At 37.5% G+C, this 20,755-nt stretch overlaps 1 protein-coding gene across 12 annotated transcripts in view; it reads left to right on the forward strand.

Annotated features, from left to right (window-relative positions):
• The window catches only part of LOC105388284 (four and a half LIM domains protein 2), a 77,887-nt gene that overhangs the window by 55,560 nt on the left and 1,572 nt on the right, over window positions 1–20,755 (forward strand). For 10 of the 12 annotated variants that reach the window (XM_048629203.1, XM_038122400.2, XM_048629200.1 and 7 more), the window contains 4 exons: window positions 837–1,037; window positions 4,328–4,502; window positions 17,664–17,833; window positions 20,249–20,435. In XM_048629203.1, coding sequence (XP_048485160.1) covers window positions 837–1,037; window positions 4,328–4,502; window positions 17,664–17,833; window positions 20,249–20,435 — 733 coding nt within the window. Of the gene's footprint in view, window positions 1–350; window positions 630–836; window positions 1,038–4,327; window positions 4,503–9,500; window positions 9,841–17,663; window positions 17,834–20,248; window positions 20,436–20,755 lie in introns of those variants that run through there. The other 2 variants (XM_011559170.3, XM_038122404.2) reach the window with 2 other exon arrangements.

Genomic DNA, 20,755 nt, shown 5'->3' on the forward strand with positions numbered 1-20,755 from the left:
AATGGAAACAGTTTAAAAGTACTTCCACTATACTAATTGTATACGTGCTGAGCGTCTGCATAAATCAATGACCATTCAGACATAAACCAAACGTCAGTTGTTGAATCTCGGCCAAACGATATGGCGATGCTAAGTTCGCTTATGATGTGCATAACTATTACGAGTGGCATTTAGTCCCAATTCGTCCCTTTATAGAATGCTCGTGAGTGCGGTCCCAGCGAGGCGCCGCGCGCGCCGCCGCCGCCGCCGCCGCCGCGGGACCACCGCCCGCGCACCTGCCCTCTCCGTCACTCTTCCAAATTTAAATCCCAAACTCCCCCCACCGAGACGCAACGCCGTGCGCCACTAAATATTCTGGAATAATTCTTGAACGCGATCCGGGGACTACTCGCCATTCGAATTCGGGTCGTGACCGCGTCCGGAGATATCGCTTTCCTCGTATTCGCAATCAATCCGTAGGCAGAACCGACTACTGCCATGGCCGACGTAGACGTTCAAGTCCAATTCACCACCACCGAGCGCAAGACCAGGAAGGTCAAGAAGACCTCCAAGCGCAGGGAGTCCAAGGACGGCGAGGTGACGGTCACCGAGATCCAGGAGACCAACACCACCAACACCAACGATGACGGGTATGTGTCGCGGTGGCCAGCCCGCGCCCGTGCGTCTTAGTGACTGTGCTCCGACCCTAGTGACCTCCTCATGTGTTCACCCTCCGTTATTGGCCACCCGCACATACCCGGACTCATTAAAGGTATATTGACACAATCAATTAACCGTGTGTCCACCCGAAGACTTGTCTCCAGCAGCGCGCTAACAGCTCGCTATGTTTGTTGCAGCTCATTTTCAGTGGCGAGTACACGAAGGCGATGAACAAGGACTGGCACAGCGGGCACTTCTGCTGCTGGCAGTGCGACGAGTCGCTCACCGGGCAGCGCTACGTTCTGCGCGATGACCACCCCTACTGCATCAAGTGCTACGAGAGCGTGTTCGCCAACGGCTGCGAGGAGTGCAGCAAGACCATCGGCATCGACTCCAAGGTCAGCTATAGCATTTAAGGGTCACTTACACTAAAATATTAAATCTAGATTCAGTGTCAAATCTAGATTTAAGAAACGTTAATCCATAATAATTTATCGAAGAAATCGAGATCTAACACTAAATCTAGCTTTATTATGTTGGTATGGTAAGTGGCCCTAAATCACCCGCTATATCAAACTTCTCTGATTCCTTAACGTCATCAATTTTTTCTAGGTTGCTCACATAAAATATACTTACTTTTACAATTTATCATTTTCCAAAGTAACCTCTACATTCCTCCTCAGTAAATGTTCAGATCACATATCAAAACAATCTAAAAATACACAGGAATTGCAAAACACAACGGGTGTAAATCATGTAAACTTTATCGCGACACGAATAACAGCATTTAAAAATTTGATGTCCTATAAATTGCATTTTCTTGAGTTGTTGACATGTATCGCTGTGCTAACCTTCGCGCTAAAACGAGCACTTAATTAGTTGACAGGTTGATTGACGGTATAGTTTAATAATTTAGAAAATTATTTACACGCATGATTAAACATCTTGTCAAGAGTTCAATCGACTCAATCACGTTCATTATCGTCGACTTCTCGGGTACTTCATGTGCATCAATCTCGACATAATTAGAGCGATAAGAATTTTCGGCATTCGCATCTCGCTTTGTTACACCGGTCAAATTTAGCTATGTCACTCCAGCCGGCCTACATTCCCCGAGTGCGTGGTGCGGGTGCACACGGCCCGCGCCGCGCCGCTGCCAAGCCGCCGCCGCTCCGCCGCCCCGCGCCGCCCAAACACCGCGCATTTATCTCAACACTTCGCCGGATGACTTTCCCTGTCAGATCCGAAGAGTCGAACAGCTGCACCCCTCGATGTTTACTCCCTGTTATTGTTGCCGCTAGCGACAGCCAAGGTTACGATCGACGCTTTCCGATTCGAAATACAAATCGCTGGTGGGTTCTACCTTTTTTGGCATAAGATTTTTTTGCCTAATCTCGTATTGCATAGTAACGTTTGGTCAAAGTCTCGTTACGCCGAAAATCGTATGGCATAAATGACGTTTAGTAAAAAGTTATTTCGCATAACATTGTTTAGCCTAATAATGGTATGGCCAAATCTTGAATAGCCTAATAATGCTATGGCATAGGTTTATACAAAGTATTAATATTCGTTTGGCTTTAACTTTGACGGAGCGTTTCCCTACATAGCGCAAACTGGTGCCTTGTATTGTTTCCGCTGTTTGGAAAACGCTCCGCTCCGCTTCGATCCGCTTCGCTGCGCTCCGCTTTGGTTTTGATGAACATGTGCACCTAAGACGCTCCTCCTCGCTTTGCTCGTCGCCGCACCTATTTTTAGGTTTCGATCTCATGGGGTTTGTAATAATTATATTGGTCGTTAACTTTCGATTTTTTGATCATACAATATCGTGATTTTCGGGATGTAGGAGAAAAATACCACAATTTGTACATTTACTACATACTTAATATATTATTTATTAAGATAACATTAGGAGAAACAAGATTATACATAAGTATAGACGAACATAAATTTGAGCAAACGATACTTAGGTGTTTAAAGATTGTACCTAAAGAGTTTTAGACGAAACGAGCCTTATGCCACATAAGTCTTGGCAAAGTGATGGTTCGGCCAAAAAAGTTTAGACCATACGAGTTATGCGAAATGAGTTTTGGTCAATAAAGATTATGCCAGATGAGCGGAACCCATCGCTGGTGACATTGAATGCTACGCAGTATTGGTTTTCAAAGAACTTCGCCCGTCTGAAACGCTGAGCTGAAAGATCAATGAGGGCGTTCGCAATGTTTATGTAAATGCTACATGTTGTATGGATACAGCTGCCAATATTAAAGTTAAAAGCTGCAAAGTTTCACAACATTGTCGGTTGCTACGAGAAAACCTATTTCTGGATGCGGTGATTATTCTAATGTTTTCGTTTAGCAACCTTGAACAGCGGTTGCTGGAGCTGTCGGTAGATTCTCTTGAGATTTATCTATGAATCAGGTTTTGGAGTATTGTGTTTCGTAATCGTCCAAAATAAACATTCATATTTTATTTACATTACGACATAAGAGTTTTAAACGGCGTTTGGTGTAGCTTTCGTGGTGTTGGCCCAGGAATAGATCTGGGGGAGTCGGGTCGTGAAACTGAAACTGAAGATCAGCGGCGCGCCCGATGACAGGATGAATTTATTACAATTTTTATGCTCGCCGGAATCGCTGGCTACGATTGATCTTCTTATACCCGATATTTATGGACGTTATAAGTTTATTACTCCCAGCCCATTTCCATTCCACTAATTGCTACAGATTCAACTATCGCATCATATTTGTAACGAAGATGGAAGTTTTAATTAAGCAAGTTCATGTTAGACGGCTGCTCTTAAAAGGGCAAAGATATAAAAACCATCAGTTTTCGTGAAATATTACAACATCTAATCAAACCCCAACGCCCACGCGGCAACATACTTTAATTTGGATGTTCTGATCTACACTGAGACTACACTATAATTAATATCTTTGTCTTTTGATATAAAGTGATGTCATGCACCTAAGTTCAAGGTTTAAAACAGTGTAAACCGTACTTACCTATAATCACTAGTATGTGAATAACCAATCCGTTGATTCGTGACTAACAAAACGAACTATTGGCGAAACCAAATTAAAATCAAATCCAAAATTATTATTAAGATATTCATGTTGAAAAATTATGTACTTAACGTTAAGTCAGACTAATTACAGTCTACCTCAAAATGTCTTTCATCATCATCATCTTCACTAGATAGCCTATAATCATCCAATACCGAACATATTAGGACAATCTCAAGAATCAGCCCTACACACTCTACACAGCCCTACATGACCTAATGAAAAAAAACCTGGCCAAATCTATGCGAAATCTATCTTAATTTCATAAACAACCTTTCCACATCTAAGTGGCGCCTCTTATGGAAACTACCATGAAACTTTTATCAGATAATGTATGCAGATGACAGGAGAAAACGTAAACTTTTTTTCGTTTTCATAAATAGCAAAACCCGTACATTCCCAAACCACATGGTTGCAACACCAACTTTTTCTTAATAATCCTTGCAAGGAGTTTGCACTCCGATCGACCCGCGAATCCTTATTCTGCGTCTTAACTTTTCCACATCTTCATTACAGCACCTCATCCTCCTTGCAACTACTTTTTCTTAATAAACCTTCCAAGGAGTCTGCAATCACGCGCGCAACCCAACTCCTTATTCTGCGTCTAACCGCCAACCTCCTTACAGGATCTGTCGTACAAGGACAAGCACTGGCACGAGGCGTGCTTCCTGTGCGCCAAGTGCCGCGTGTCGCTGGTGGACAAGCAGTTCGGCTCCAAGCTGGACAAGATCTACTGCGGCAACTGCTACGACGCTCAGTTTGCTAGCCGCTGCGATGGATGCGGCGAGGTGTTCCGTGCCGGTGAGTTTTAGAGTAAAGTTAATAGCATGAATTTGAAAATATGGTGGCGTTGTTTAGACCACTGGTAGGGTTAAGTACCTGTAGAGTAAGGAGTCATAGCGTTTGCAGTCAGAGGTATCGCGCCATCCGGGTAGATAGAGTGTAGAGCCTGCTAATCGTCTTGAAAAGTTGAAAACTCAGTTTACATCTTACACAAGTCAGAAACACATTCCATAGTTAATCATAGGTACTCAGAATAACCCAAAATCTAAAAATACAAATGACGCTAGTTTTCACAAAGATATCAATTGAAGCGATAAAATCAGAATGTAGGTTTACGTCGTAATTACTACTAATACGTTGAGTAGGATTGAACTAATGACGGGAAACTTTGTAGAGAAACACATCGCAATAGCGTTTGCGTGATTAGCATAACTCACTTAGCCCTAGAAGCTCGGTCTATTTACTTTAAATTAATGGTGTTTACTTGGCAACCTAATATGGATTCAATCTTAAGCTACCTGTAAATTGCAAATAAATTAAGTAAGTAAATAGGTCCCTACATAGCTATACATTTGAATATGAAATAGTAAATGTAAAAACCAATAATTGCTGTATACGACATACAATTTAGCTTTGCCTAGTTCATTAATCATGCCATTGGTTCTATAGGAATAAGTAATATCATCAACAGCCAATAATCGTCCCCTGCTGGATTTAGGCCTTTCCCAAGAGGCCTGGACTATGATGCTTATAAAAAAAGTTGATTACTATAATTTTGTAAAATCATAAATTCAACTAGTGCTAGTCTACATTTTCTTAATAAACCATGAACACGCAGATTTTTTGTGAGGTAGCCATTAATATAAAAAAATATATATATCAGACGAGTACTATGTGCTTATATAACACATGCATGACCAAACCCTATACACAATTACACATCACACACTTCACGATCTTGCCAATGATCTTGTAAAACGATACGGGTTAACCAAACTGACCATATATAGGATGTTCACTTACCCAGCCTTTTTATAGAAGTGCTAAGGTGATTCGGCTATTCCGAGAGTTGAGAAAAAAGGCCCTGCTCAATGGCAGTGGGCTAGCCTCGCCTTTTATATGTATGAACTCGGATAGCTGTCGGAAGAAAATACAAATTGATTTACAGGAAATATGAGAAAATATTTCGTGTTCCGTCCTTGCCAATGATTATTGCATCGAGTAGTAATTGTTTGCTTCCATTTTGCATCTCTTCTACTGGTTTGTCTCAGCAATATTGACTTAAGTTTTTATCTATTGCAACTCTGCTAAACAATTTAATTTAAAAAAATCCCGTCGAGGCCATAAATCAAGTCTTGATCGGTAGAACCAAAAAATACATCAGTTGAGGTTGAAAATTCTCATTAAAATAGTAGTGAACCTGCCTTACAAATTAAAATCAAAACAAACACCGAATTTCTCTGCTTACCTAATAAACAGTGCCAAGAAACTAAGACAAATGGCGTACAAATAAGAAATCTTGCAAACACACACTAAATTCGCGAAACACGAGGACACTGTAAACGTTTAATCTGTGTAAACACAAACATAAATAATTTGTTACAGTTTAACCCTAGATTACACGTGTAGTTAACTAACATACCTATGATATTTTATATAGATCTCTACATTTTCACTGAAAGTTTCAAAAACACTGAATATTCACATGCAGAATGGATGGATTTATTGCTAATAGCGGCATTTATAGACAACATTTCGTAGGAATTTCAAGGATAATTAATAGATATAATAATTATTCTATTCATCATGTAGAAAGTTCATTAGGGTACATTAACTTGTATTCAACCACAGAATCAACATTTCATCCGAAACATTAAAAAATATGTACATCCATTTAATCCATTATCACGAAACGCAATTCGCACATTATGTATTGTTAGCTTTATTAGGTAACTCACTATAAGTTTTTTTTTTCGTGATAATATATGTATGAAACAGTAACAAATACACAAATTACTTTAAACCGTTATTTCAACTGGTTCAGCATCCAGTAATATTTGCGTATTTTTTTTATTTAAACATGGTTTTAACCAACTATAATCTAGTATCCTCAATAGTGAGTCAGAATGTTTGCGTGAGTCTATTCAATTAGAGATGATCATTCGTATTTTTGGAAAACCTGTGGGTGTCATTGAATCCTCATCCTAACATTTTTTGTTATAAAGTAAAATAGATTTGTTTAAACTACGTGACATCTGTGAATATAAATTATAACCATGATTATTAAAGGCTTTGTGCTGTTTATAAAGGTTTTTTGTTCTTTTTATGAACTTAGTAATATAATATAATGGATGAATACAGCTAGATATGTAATAACCAATACGTTGTATCTATGCTACTATATTATCTAAAGCTAAACCGCTAAATATATCTAAAGGTATTTATATTATGTATAGTCGATCCTTGTTTTGGTCGCGTCGGGTGCACACTGCACCGGTACACCAGGTTGCATCCATCCACATTCCCCATATACTTTATACTTATGTGGTTTTTAAATTGTGATTCTTAATTAATTAATCAATCAAACAATTACATTTATTTGCATTTGGATCTGCATTGTTCCCGAGGTACGCCGCTACGCCGTAGCAGGAAACGCAACGTAGCAGGTTTTTTTTTCAATTAAACAAAATAAGATTATATTTCTAAAGCAATAATTTCATTATATCTTTACAGTTGTAGAGTTAAGTTTACTTGAACCATAAACTTATTGTACATTTTTTAACATTATCTCTCAGTCAGTACATAATAAGTGACACTAATAAGTACCCACCTACAACAACAAAAAAACTGCGTTTTATTACGAAGATGACACCGACGATAAATTAATAAAAGTCCCTGACAGTGTGTCTACGATAACTTTAGTATTTTTCTGAGTCATCGCGTGTGGGCAATCGGCTCTCCGGTAAACAGTATTAATGTTTGTTTAATTAAAATGTATTTTCCTATCGAGGCTACTAAAAATGAGGTTGGATATTTGATCGCAATACATATTAAACAGGAACGGATTGATTACCTATTTAATTACAGTGTTATACTTTTAGGGAACTTAATTTGTTTTTTTTACTCGTAACTGTACTTATTTACATGATACCTAAATATTTGAATGTATTCATACTTAAAGGTTGTTTCTTCTATGCAAATTAACTTTTTAAGAAACGTAATTTATTGTTCTTTTCGTGAATCCGCGTGACAAAACAGAATTACCATGAAAAATCACTTAGGCGATGAAGTGATGTAAGAAACATGTAGATGGGAATAATTTCCATACAAAAACAAATTAGCGATGCTCAAGTTCTCTTGTGATGGGTGTGTGGGCTCCGTATGTTAAGTATTTTATACAATTAAATACATTATAATAAGTGCAGGATGTTGCAAAATATTGATATTGTACCTAACGTTAAATAATAATAAATATACACACATACGTAAATGTGCTCACGACTGTAATCCCCGAAGGGGTATCAGAGTACGCTGTACATTTTAACTCACGTGATAGGTCGCGAACCATATCGGTTTTTGAATATGTACTAGTAATAAATATACTTATTATGTAACTGATCGTGAATCGTAAAAAAGATACTTCTCAGTATCTAAGGTATATAAGGATAAGTTCTCAGTAACACACTCACACTATGATAACATCGTGATCATATTTCAGGATACAAAAAAATCTCCTAGGTAACAAAATTAATCTTTTCGCATCATTAAAAAACTGCCTGACCGATTTTGTTCTGTCAGGGTCAGGGCAATTTAAACGAGATATCAGGCAATAGATCTAACAAAACTTAAAATGTGAATCTTAAAAAATCATAGAAGTCCACCACCATGCCTTTGGGAAGTGTTAAGAATCGAAAAATGGATTTGGATAAACAAACGATTCATAGCGGTGCGAAAACATTGGAAAATTATAAAGTAGTGTAGGCAGTTAATGTCGCTAGAGTGTTTTATTCATGAACACACGTGAGGTGACTCCAATAAATATCACAGTGTCAAATCCATTTAAAGGTTCATCTCAAGATCATCAGAAACATTCGTTTAACACTAACACCCTGATTACCGAGTAGAATGGCGAGACAGTATCCTCGGCCGAACCTCGACCAATGAAAGTGTTCGGCCGAGGATATTTCTGTCTCGCTACTGTACCTACTCAGTAGGTGTAAAAAGGCACTATATTAGCATAGAATAAGCAGTATTAGGAACTCATTATTCTATAGTATTAGCGACATCAAACAGAAAAGTCTTATATTTTAATTTAGATAATCCTGTTTAAGAATTGGGCGAACGATACAACCCACTTATTAGTACTTACACAATTATTAAAAACGTTATATTATGTCGGTTCATATTGATTCTTACCATTCTAAACGTAGGTATTTTTTATAACACAATCCAACTAAAATATCTGGTGTTATTTTGTGTTGTTTCGGGCGAGATACGAGAGAAGTCTTTAGTTAGAGGAATCAATTGAGTGATCAATTAACGTGGAGATGGAGATTATCAGCACATTAATTGATGCTGATTTGCATAATCTATCAACAGTAAGCGAAAGTTGTGCGTGCTACTAATGATATAGATTTGTTTTGTTTTGTTGTGTATATTTTTTTCACAAAAAATCGTCAGATTTTATTTTTAATTTGTTATTTCTTCGGTTATTAAAACGGAATAATACTGTTATCGGAGTACACGAACGTGAAAACGTGATGCCAGGTGTGCTTGGTAGTCACATACTTACTTATCACAAAGCACTAACCAAGGTTTTCAGTATGTTTCTTTGCCTCTTTCATTAAATATCATGGGCAATATGTGTTGATGATTACTCAAGGCTTTCCATACAAGGCCTAAACTCCTTTATTGGCATTAATCTTTCTCCAGCATATCTTATCAAGTTATCAATTATTTGCATGAGGGGGCCGTTAGCTGCCCAGTCTTTCGGCTCCACCGGTAGACTCGCATCAGTAGCACAGAGGGCCGCGAAGCCTACACCCGCCGCGCTCGCTCCTTCCACATTCAAACTCGACACGAGTTTCGCGCGGTTTATTTATTTCTTTTTTATTTTGTAAAAAGTTTTGTGCCACCATGTCTGCCGATGTTCTAAGTGATGACTTCAAAAGGAGGTTGCATTTGACTACAAAGACTGTCGGTCAAGATCGGATTAGGCGGGCACGGGAGAACAACGAGGATGTGGCCATACTGTCGATGTTCCTGCCAAATGCTACCGCCGAAAGGGAAAACAAGAAGTTTTGTTGTGCCCTCAGGGATGACTGCATGCTCGGGGACCCTAGGAAAACCATAGCAGGTGCATTTTTTGTTTTATTAAAAGTAAATAATGAGATGAGGCATGTTTTCAGATTAGGTAAATCTGCATTAGATAAGTGCTTAATGGAGCTCAAAATATTAATTAACTAAGAGAGACTTCTGCCTGACTTAATTTTATCAAGAAAAAATACCTAGAATGCAGTGTGACATTGTGAGGTCATTGAGTCCGGAAGTGATTACAAAACGATTATACTCAGAGGTCAGAGTTATAATATTTTATGTATAATTCTATTCTCCCGCGGAAAGTCAACTTTCTACAACAACTGGTTTCAAAAACCAACGTTTAAGAATAAAATAATGAAGTTTGAAAGTGAAAACTTTTTTACGCTTTTACTCTTTTATCGATGAAGGGAAGCCGTTGAACTGTGTAATTAAACGAAAGTGAATGCTAAATCATATAGCACTGTAAATATTACCTGTTTATAATAAAAAGCCAAATATTTGTATTGCATGTTAAAACAAATGATTTCGTTACCGCAGTCGTCACAAGCGTATAAATTTAATTAATACGTAGTAGGCAGGTAAGTACTTAACTATGTATGTGGTTTTTTTTAAACAAAGTCATTGAATCATTACCTATATGCTATTGAGAAATAGCGAGTCGTGACTTAACTTCCTAACATCTTCGTTATTGAACCATAATTATTTACTACCGCAAAGATTTAAAAAAACTCGCTTCCAAAAACGAACAACAATACACCACTCGTCCTTGTTCTTTGAATAACATAGACAATCAAAATTAGTTCGTGACATATTAAGGTTTCGTCTGCCGACCTCAGAATGCTATGTTATTATACTGATACTGAATGCTGGGGTGTATCGAAGGCCTCCCTAGATGTAATGAACTAGTAAATCAACTAAAGTATTATGCGATCGCGGAATTATAGCAATTAATACTCATACAGAAAAAAAAATACATAACATGAAAGTGAGTTCGAGTCATCTTTGACAAATTATACCAACGAGTATGAATGTGAACATACTTGCAAAGTACCTATGTGTTATTATTTTTTTCACACGAATGACTTATATGGTATTTTCTAATTCAATAAATATAACCTTAACCTAACAGTTGTGGTTGGACAGATTTATGAGTAGGTAGGTAGGTACCTAATTACGTAAAAAATACATAAGTATATAATATAGGTTGATTTTTATGCGCTATATAAATAACTGCAAAAGAAACACTACAAAACCATATCGCTTTGCTATTAAATGTAATTATAAGATGGATATGAAATATGTTTTACTGAATGGACGGTTTTATACATGTGCCTCTTCTAAACTTTTAATTAGACATCTGGCTAGCCGTAATAAATCCTATACTGACAGCAGTGAGCAATGAACGACCAATCAAATACTTATCTATTTTTAATCAGCTAAGGGCTGATTTTTCAATGGTCAGATAAATGTTATCTGAGCAATAAAATTGTTGCTGTCACTGTCTTATACAAACATTCAGATGCGACAGCATTAGAATTATTCCACATATAACTTTTATCTGACTATTGAAAAATATGCCCTAAAAAATATCTCCTTAAAGGGTTTCATATTGTGGTTTTAAAATAAAATGATATAAAGTTAATTTGTATGTGTTGACCGTGACCGTGCAGTTGTTTACGACACTTGCATGTTTGTTATTTTTTTTTCATATTATTCCTTATTTTATTATTATAGCACAAATTACGAGGTCGTCGTGTCGCGTGATCTATTATAGAATGGCTGTGATAAGTTCATTTCTATGTGATTTCTGTGTACATTTTTAACTGGCAGTTTTTGTAGGATTCTGTTACCGTTACACGTTACAGTAGTACAAAGAAAAATAAATGAGATGATTGATTAACAATTGATTGACAATGATATACTTTCACAAAGGATAAACTACAGGTTTCACCCACAGTAACAGGGCTTGTAGGTGGACCTCAATATTAGCGAAAGTGTAACCGCACAACAGTATAATACGTAAATTTATGTATGTTTGTTAACCATAAGTATAGAATTAAATATCATAGCTGTTAGTTTCCATACGTTGTTCACGGGCAATGAAAAAGTTTCACCTATAAAATTCCGACACCAAGTAGCCCCAATAATATTATTCATTTTGTTTTTAATTTAAAATTTGAACAGTGTTTACATTTTTAGATGGGAATATTCATAGGCGCTATTAGACGGCCTGGAACATTATCATTACACGAATGTATAAGGTAGTCGAGTCGTCGAGTTTTGTGACCAAAAAGGTTTCCAGTGTTTCAAGCTCAGGGCTACTTTTTTACTTACCCACTTAAGTAACTGTTTATTTATTTATTTATACATGTCTACGAAAGTACGATTATTAAAAAGGTGGTTGTACTCGTCCTACAAAAACAGCTATAAAATATGTTTATTGCCCAATACGAAGGATCGATGCTGGCATATTATATTCTGTTTAACCTCCGAATTCGGAGTTATAGTTTATATTATTATCAGCTGCAGATTTATATAGAAGGTATTTTTACATGGGGAATTGATCGATAATCGATAGTCTCTGCTCCATATAATAGGTACTCGGCATTGAACTTAGTTCGATCAAATTACTAATGTTTTTTTATGCGTTATTTGTACTCTTGGTATCGGTATGGTACTCGTATGCACTTCTAAAATTTAAACATCACAGAATTATTGCAAGTCCAATCTCAATGTATTAAGGCCAATCAATGCAAAGCCAGGTTAATCGGCACTTGAATCAATTTTCGTGAAATTAGCACTGATGACGTCATGCATTGACACTTAAAAAGTCGTCTGTAGACCGTCAAGACTATATGTATGGTCAATGGCCAGATGTCGGGCGGTCCGCCTTGACCTTCGCGCCCTAGTGAGTAATCCATCAGAATCCTTAGCCACTTCTGATTTCCTGGTACCAAAGCTAATGGTCCAATACTAGAGTCTGTTCAAACATAGGATCATCTTAATTGACGTCATTCTCATTATTAGGCAATCGTTTTCGTCATGTTCATTAAGAGGTAGCCGAGACAAGTGCGGCGGACATTGTGAGTTGATGCATCGATCATCATCGACTGAATTGATTGAGTTAATTAAAAACGTATTGCGATCGTAACGTATCGTAACCTACTTATACCTATTGTTTTCGGATTCAAATTACTTATTTAGGAGATCTATCCTACGGACATTCTAGCTTGATAAAAAACAAAAGCTGTCATATAACTTCAATTCTTCATATACCTAAAACTTTGTCAAGGTAAAGTAACCCCCAGGAACCGATACGTACTTTCGTGCAAGAAACGTAAGTTTCATGAGCATCAATAAAAGTCTGTTATCTCGACAGGCAAGACTAAATCACGTGCAGTTTCGCTCACTGCATCGGTTGCATACGGCGCGGCGGAGCAACGTGGGCGATAGCGTTCTCAAAATGGCGTGCCGATCTGTCGTTATTGTGTGGACTTGCATGCAGTTCGGTTTATAGCTGGCCTCCAACCTCCAATACCTTCTGTGTCGGGATGTGCTAGGAACTTCGGCTCATGTCTCACGGACTTGCCACAAAGTTTTATGAAGTACTTGACAATGGCATGACATCTTCCATATGTACTTATAGGAAAAAATAAGGAAGGTAGGTAGGTATCATGATTATAAAATAGCGGTAAATGATATTGAGAACTAAATACGTTGTTAAATAGATACGTAGACTACGTAGGCATAGGCATTATGCGAGTACTTACCTTTAATTAAATACGATTTGGTAAATTAATTGAGTAGATATTTTAACGAATAGGCCTGTTGACCTAACAACAGGTGGAGCCACCTACACAAAACCGCTTGTCGAGTGTCGATAGACGTGAGAATGCATTGCAATAACTCAATCTAAATATTCCATTAATGATATGTAGAATAAGAATAGATAATAATAATATCATGTAGGTATAATATTATTCATTATCTTCAAAGTTTCAGACAAAAAATCTTTATCATTCACTTAAACAAACAAACTTTTGTTAAACTAGTTTTGCCCAAAACTATTTCATTAAGCAACTACATTCGCGTAGTTACTTTAACTTAAAATAACATACCATGTTAGGAAATAATATAATGAACAAAATTAAGTACAAAATTACAGACTGCATGTAGCAAATTACCTAGAACCTAGGAGGACTTTTTACAATCAACTTTACCTACCCACGAAATATTTCATGTTCGATTTGAGCAAAAATAGAATCCAATAAACACACAAACGGGCTCTATCATTTTAATCAAAACTGGTAAGCACCGGGTATTTTACCGTAGCCGCAAAAATATGATGTTATAAGTACCTATGTGTGTGTTTTTCTTTCCTACCGTAGCTTCCAAACGGCTGAACCGATTTTCATTTAGTTTTTTCTAATTTATTAACTACATCCTACCAACTAATCCTATCTTACCTATCAATTCATGTTTTTGTGTTATGTTTTCAAGTATTTACTTATAGATAAGGACTTCTGTAGAACAATGCATCGATGCCATAAATGCTATATAATACCTTTAACACCTACACAAAACCATAAGGTATCTAATCTGTAAGCAAATTTTAGAACAGATAGGTGTTTGTAATTGTATGTCCTCGGCCGACCATCGATGGCCGAGTGATGTCAGACCAAGCGTGGGATGTACCATTGTGTTCTACAAACACTAACTGTACTAGAAATACGTATGTACATAGGTAAAATTGGTAAAGTAAACTGCTAGATATGTTGTATGGTTTGTAATACCTACTAGTAAGTACCGGGAAGTACGATTTTCACGTGATTATATTAAAAAGAGATCGGGCCAAAGGCAGGTCAATAAAATACGCACAAACCAATAATTTTCAGAAATTAATTAAAAAAAAATGATTAGCTGCTGATTCTCGCTTTGGCCAAATTGATTTTTAAGTATTGCCCTTGATTTTAATTATCATGGTGCATATTCAGTTGAAATGCAGTTAAGTTTTAAGCAATCCTTGACACTCATATTTTCATTAAGAACTTGTTTTGTTAATTGTTACCAATTAATTATGTAAATGTTACCTAGCGTAAGTACCTAATAAGGATTTTAAGGAATATACCTTTAAATAATAAATATACTACCCGCCTGAGATATAGAGCTACAAAAAAATACTTTCACCTAACTACGTGGTCAAATTCTTATAATGCCTCTCATTATAAAAATATTTCCTGTAATTTTACATTGCATTAAAGTATGATTGCGACCTCAAATCAAACACAGCTCAAATTATGAGTCAGAGTGCCAAACCGCAAACATAAGACTAGAAGACTACCCAGGTACTTATTTAGTTACATGAGGTTTTAGAATCAATCAATATCAGTAGTATCTGTACCTAACTACCTACCTACTGAATATACAGTCATATCTACTTATACCGACCAGTGAACACTATACGACATTTCATCGTAGTTTAGTCCTTATTGAGTTTTCATAAACTTGGTTCAACGTTCAACTGAATATAACTTTGTAGGTAGTATGGTTTCTTCCGAAGACGAATAAAACCATAACCATTAAAGGTTTTCTTGAATTTCCATTTCTGTTGGATTTTATTACATTTTTATTACCATGCCTAAACGTTATGGATTTAATATACCTACCTACCTACATGAGGAAAGGTTTTAACAATCGTCTTACATGAGCATGATGAAAATGTTTTATGAACCGATAATTATATTGTAAGTAGGTACTGGCCTGGTTTTTCCCTTAATTTCCATTGACCCAAATAGCCAGTAAATTACCGTTGGACATCACCCACACTGCATTGTGCTATGCTAATCACTGGTCCACATTGCGAATCCAGTCAGTCAATTAGTCATCCTCAGGGGATCGACCTGTCATACATTCGATAATTTGCAAACCAAATTCGATCATTGTCCTGAGAAGTTTATCGATTTGTTTTTAGAAAATGAAACCGATATCTTATTGGAATTCCACGGCATATATAGGTTTTTTAATTGCAAGCGCTTCACTTTGGCTCGATCGAACCAATTCGATTACAGCAGCTTACATTGATATGTAAAGCCAAATTTGGAAAGAAACATCGAAACGTTGAATTTCCAGGTTGTAAAGAAGAATCCCTTATAATCATAAACTACATCGGTGATAGCTGATAGTGATTTCAGACACGGAAGAGTCTTGTAAACTAGCTTAAGATATATACAACCACACAAATACACGTTGGAAAGTTTCAGTGATAAACACAATAGGTAGCTTCATAGAGCCTTGCTCAGTGAAACTTTCATTTATCATTAGGTATAAGGTACTTATATCGATTCGATTGAGTGAACTTATTATCGATAATTTTAAACTACCAATGAATGCCAATATGTAGTCGTTTCTTATGGAAACTTTCACTTCCCATCGATTTAAAGCCCTTTTCCTTGACGGAGTAGGGTCGCGCTCGCGTGCATTGTCCTAATATCCATCTCACCAGTTTCAAGGACTCCTTGCACGCAGCAGTCTACTCCGAATTCGCGAATACGAAGCTTCGGATCAAGCGCAAACATGTCACTTATTGCGTTGTATTAGAGGTAGTCATCATCAGTGTTGGCCAATTGGTTACATAGCCCGTCTACCAGGTCATGGGTCTCTCCCTAGCTCTTGGCCGTCCTCATCTAGAACATACTAGCAAGGTACTTTTTTAAGGCCGTTACCAGTTCTTCAGCAGTTACCTATAGCTAGAATGCATCTGCAGCTAGCATATGTTTTAACACTGCTGGTCATCCCCACGCTATATGACGTATGACGTCTTATCTTATCCATAAAAATGATATTATGTAGTAAAGTCGACGTATACCTCCAGTGACCTTGGGCCCCGAATGTTTCCTGCTGACAGCACGGAAGCACGCCACATCATGGCGGAAAGACTCTTGAAAACAAAGTGTATCGGCGGATGGGAATTCACACGTGAAAGCTATTTGCGTGCAGTTTTGGGGTACCCTACACATTATCTAAGATACTTCTGTACATAATATATGGAACAGATTGTTTTGAGATTTCATTTTGCACTTACATGTGAAGAAATTTGAGTAAGGTCTATTCTGATGAAGCTATTTCTTACTTACTTGTCATAAGGCAAGTCTTTCTCTACGAATGCAGGTATCAACAACCTGTTAAAATAGTGAACTTTAAACATGGGTCATCCATCTGTTACACACTCTTAATTGCCCCCATATAGAGTTTTCAGCCATAAAATTACATGTTAATTACAAAATTATAACACGGTTTATAGCTAAGCTTATGTATGCAGATAGGATAAATAACACCCACCTCTTTTATTGTTTGCCTTTTAAGGTTTTTGAATTAAGCACACGAGCAATTATTTAAGTAGGTTTATTGATAGCAATATCTTGAATAGCGAGGTACTTGTCTAGATAATAAGTAGTATGAATTTGCTTACGTACTTACCTAAATATTTAAATTCAAAGCAACATCAGTTGATCGGATCGGCTCAACATCTAGAGCTTATTGACCTCTTGAAATTTTCCACTACTACCTCTCCGTTATACAACTTGCATGAGGGGAGGGTGGAGCTCCTCCTGTACATGGAACCTTTGTACATATCCCCCTATATACTTTCAGCTCAGCCAGCCTAGCTCCCTGTTAACTGGAGTAGCAAGCCTGGATGTTTTTTCATCCAGGCTTGCTACAAATCCATAATATAAGTGTCTTGCGACAAATCCATAATATAAGTGTCCCAATGCTGGGCAAAGGCGTCCCCATACTTAGTCCACTGGATTGTGTAAATGACTATAACTGTAAATAATTAAACCCCCTATCTCCCAATTCCAGGCACCAAGAAGATGGAGTACAAGACCCGGCAGTGGCACGAGAAGTGCTTCTGCTGCGTGGTGTGCAAGAACGCCATCGGCACCAAGAGCTTCATCCCGCGCGAGCAGGAGATCTACTGCGCCGGCTGCTACGAGGACAAGTTCGCCACGCGCTGCGTCAAGTGCAACAAGGTGAGCGTGTCTTGTGTCCTTGTTACACCAAAGACAAGATCCTCGGATGATCCACGACCAATAATGAACGGCTAGCGATCTAGCGATTGACCGAGTGTTCGGCCGCTACTAGTTGTTATTCTGCGACCGAGGGTACTGTCTCGGCCATTCTACTCGATAGGTTTAATCAGACCGGCGGCAGACATCGTGATTGGTTGTAGATGCAAAGGTCAACGTTCGATTTTCTCTGTGCTTGCCGACTGGCGTTTAGATGTTTTGGTTTGGAAATTTATCGCAAACAAATGAAGCCGTGTAGTAAATCCCGGCGACGTGTGTCGAGAAGTGCTTCTGCTGCGTGGTGTGCAAGAACGCCATCGGCACCAAGAGCTTCATCCCGCGCGAGCAGGAGATCTACTGCGCCGGCTGCTACGAGGACAAGTTCGCCACGCGCTGCGTCAAGTGCAACAAGGTGAGCATGTCTTGTTGCGCGTAGCGCCCGATTCAAGTGCAACATGATGAGCGTGGCTGATAAAAGCTAGCTGGCGAAGCTAAGCTTTGTGGAACTACAGGGCTGTTCGCGCCGCCCTCATCGTTGGTTGTCAAAGTTAACGGCACTGACTCGTTACTGATGTTGTAAGTTTCGGTATTTTACGCAAACTATGAGACTCGTACAAGAAAAGAGGCTATGATGGCATCTATTAGATGGCAGAAGATATAGAATAAAATCGAGTAGGTACCGCCGCAGCCATATACATATAGGTTGGGGACGGTTATCTCAAACAAATTAAGTCGTTTATCGTAAATTACAAACCAAGTTTCTCTTAAACTACTTTCCATTACTTTACATCTAATGCAGTTAGAGGTAGGGTTGCCAACATTTTTTCACCAAATTATAGTATATTTCAAAATAAGTTATAAAAAAATATAGGACACTAAAGAAAAATATAGTACATTTTTTGAAAATCGAATAAATCACAAATTTGTTATACTCAGTTATTTTTATTTTTGTAAAAATTGTACTTTTTCGCACTTTTTGCATCTTTTAAAAGTTTTTTTTATCTAATATAAACGTATTAAATGCTTTTTCGCAATCTATGTTTAAGTTTATAAAAATAAAGAGCTCATTTTTTATTAGTTCGAGCTTTGCTCGATTCCTTTCTTCCCGCAACTTGATGTTCATAATAGAAAAAAATATTTCTGTAAACGCCGAAGTGGCGGGAATAGAAAGTAAGAAGGCTATTAATTTATAAATATTTTTTAAATTATTCTCAGATTTTCTAAAAATATGTTGCTATTTTTGGCCAGTACTAAAATTTTGAAATTCAGAACAATCTTTTAATTTTTGCAATATTTCATTAACAATTAAAATATCAGAGTAAAGTTCATCCATGTCGATGGCCAACTTCAATTTTAAGTTGAGAACGTCCACAACAGTGAATACAGGCATCAAAAGATATTTATTGATTTAAATTAAATTTTTGTACTTGCTGTAACAATTATTATGCTCAAAATTAAACCATTTATCTAGGTACTTTAAAGATTTATCTATAAATACTACAAAGTTTTCTGTTATTTTAGCCTTTTCTAATGGATCAAAAGTTTGCAACTTTTTTTTTGTTTCGTATCCGAAAAAACAGTCTTTTTAGGTTTTTCTAAATCTCAGTATTATCAAAACACTTAATAAAAAACTTGAAACTCAAAACAAAACAAAACAACGGCGCGCAACGTGAAAACTTTTTCACAGAAAAAAGGAAGAACTTTGACATTGTCAGTTTGACTTTGACGTTTGACGCTTCACGTTCGGATACATGTACAGCCCGCCCGCCTGCATCTTGCGCCGCGCCACGCGCCCCGTCTCGCAGGTTTTGAGCGCGAATTTTGAATTCATAATAGTTGAATTTTTTTATAAAATGACCTCGCGCATCGTTTTATTACTGTGAAAAGTGTACCTACTGAAATATAGTATTTTTGTGTACTATATTTTAGTTCAACAGTATATAGTACGAAGAGCCAAAATATAGTACAATACTATATAATATAGTACGGTTGGCAACTCTAGTTAGAGGATCTAATAATTTTATGTGTTTAATATTAATTTTACCAGTGCAACAAGCTTCTTATCTGCACATCCGTTCCTTGCAATCTTAAAACAGCAATCTCTGTTAACTGGTTTGAATCTCGATACATTTCCAGACAGCTTTCTAAAAGATTGGTTTCGTGGAATCATTGGAAACCTAGGATATGTTGAAGACCCTGCAGAGAAATTGTGTCTCATGTTAGCTTGTTTTGATCAGTATGACTACTTATCCCAATATCTTAACTTCGCCCAGTTCCCCACTATTTAATTTTCGAACAAGCTACCAACCATAGACTAAAAACCCTGCACCTCCTTATTCTGAGTTCCCTCCCATCTAACCCCAACCTCCTTGCTTCCAGATCATCACGCAAGGCGGCGTGACGTACAAGAACGAGCCGTGGCACCGCGAGTGCTTCACGTGCACCAACTGCAGCACGTCGCTGGCCGGCCAGCGGTTCACGTCGAGGGACGAGAAGCCCTACTGCGCTGAATGCTTTGGGGAACTGTTCGCCAAGCGGTGCACGTCTTGCACTAAGCCTATCACTGGTGAGTTTTTCTTTTTATTAGGTGCTAGTGTGAAAAGAGGTCTTTAATTTAAAATTGGGACTAGTGAGCGAAAAGAAGAATGAGATTAAAGTTGAAGGAATGAAGTGGGAGTGGGAGGATCTTGGCAACTGCTATCCAGGTTAAAAGTTCTCAAAGTCTTTTGTCCCTGCTGAGTCATCACGATGTGAAGTACCTACAAAAAGGCCTGTCAAGTCAATTGCAGATTGTAGCACTATAGTTTCGTAAATGATCGAGGTATTTGCCCAATATGGACAGGCAATACCTACAAACAATATAAAATGTGTACGAATTCATAATAC

This window comes from Plutella xylostella, chromosome 22 (genome assembly GCF_932276165.1).
Source record: "Plutella xylostella chromosome 22, ilPluXylo3.1, whole genome shotgun sequence".
Taxonomy (NCBI): Eukaryota; Metazoa; Arthropoda; class Insecta; order Lepidoptera; family Plutellidae; genus Plutella; species Plutella xylostella.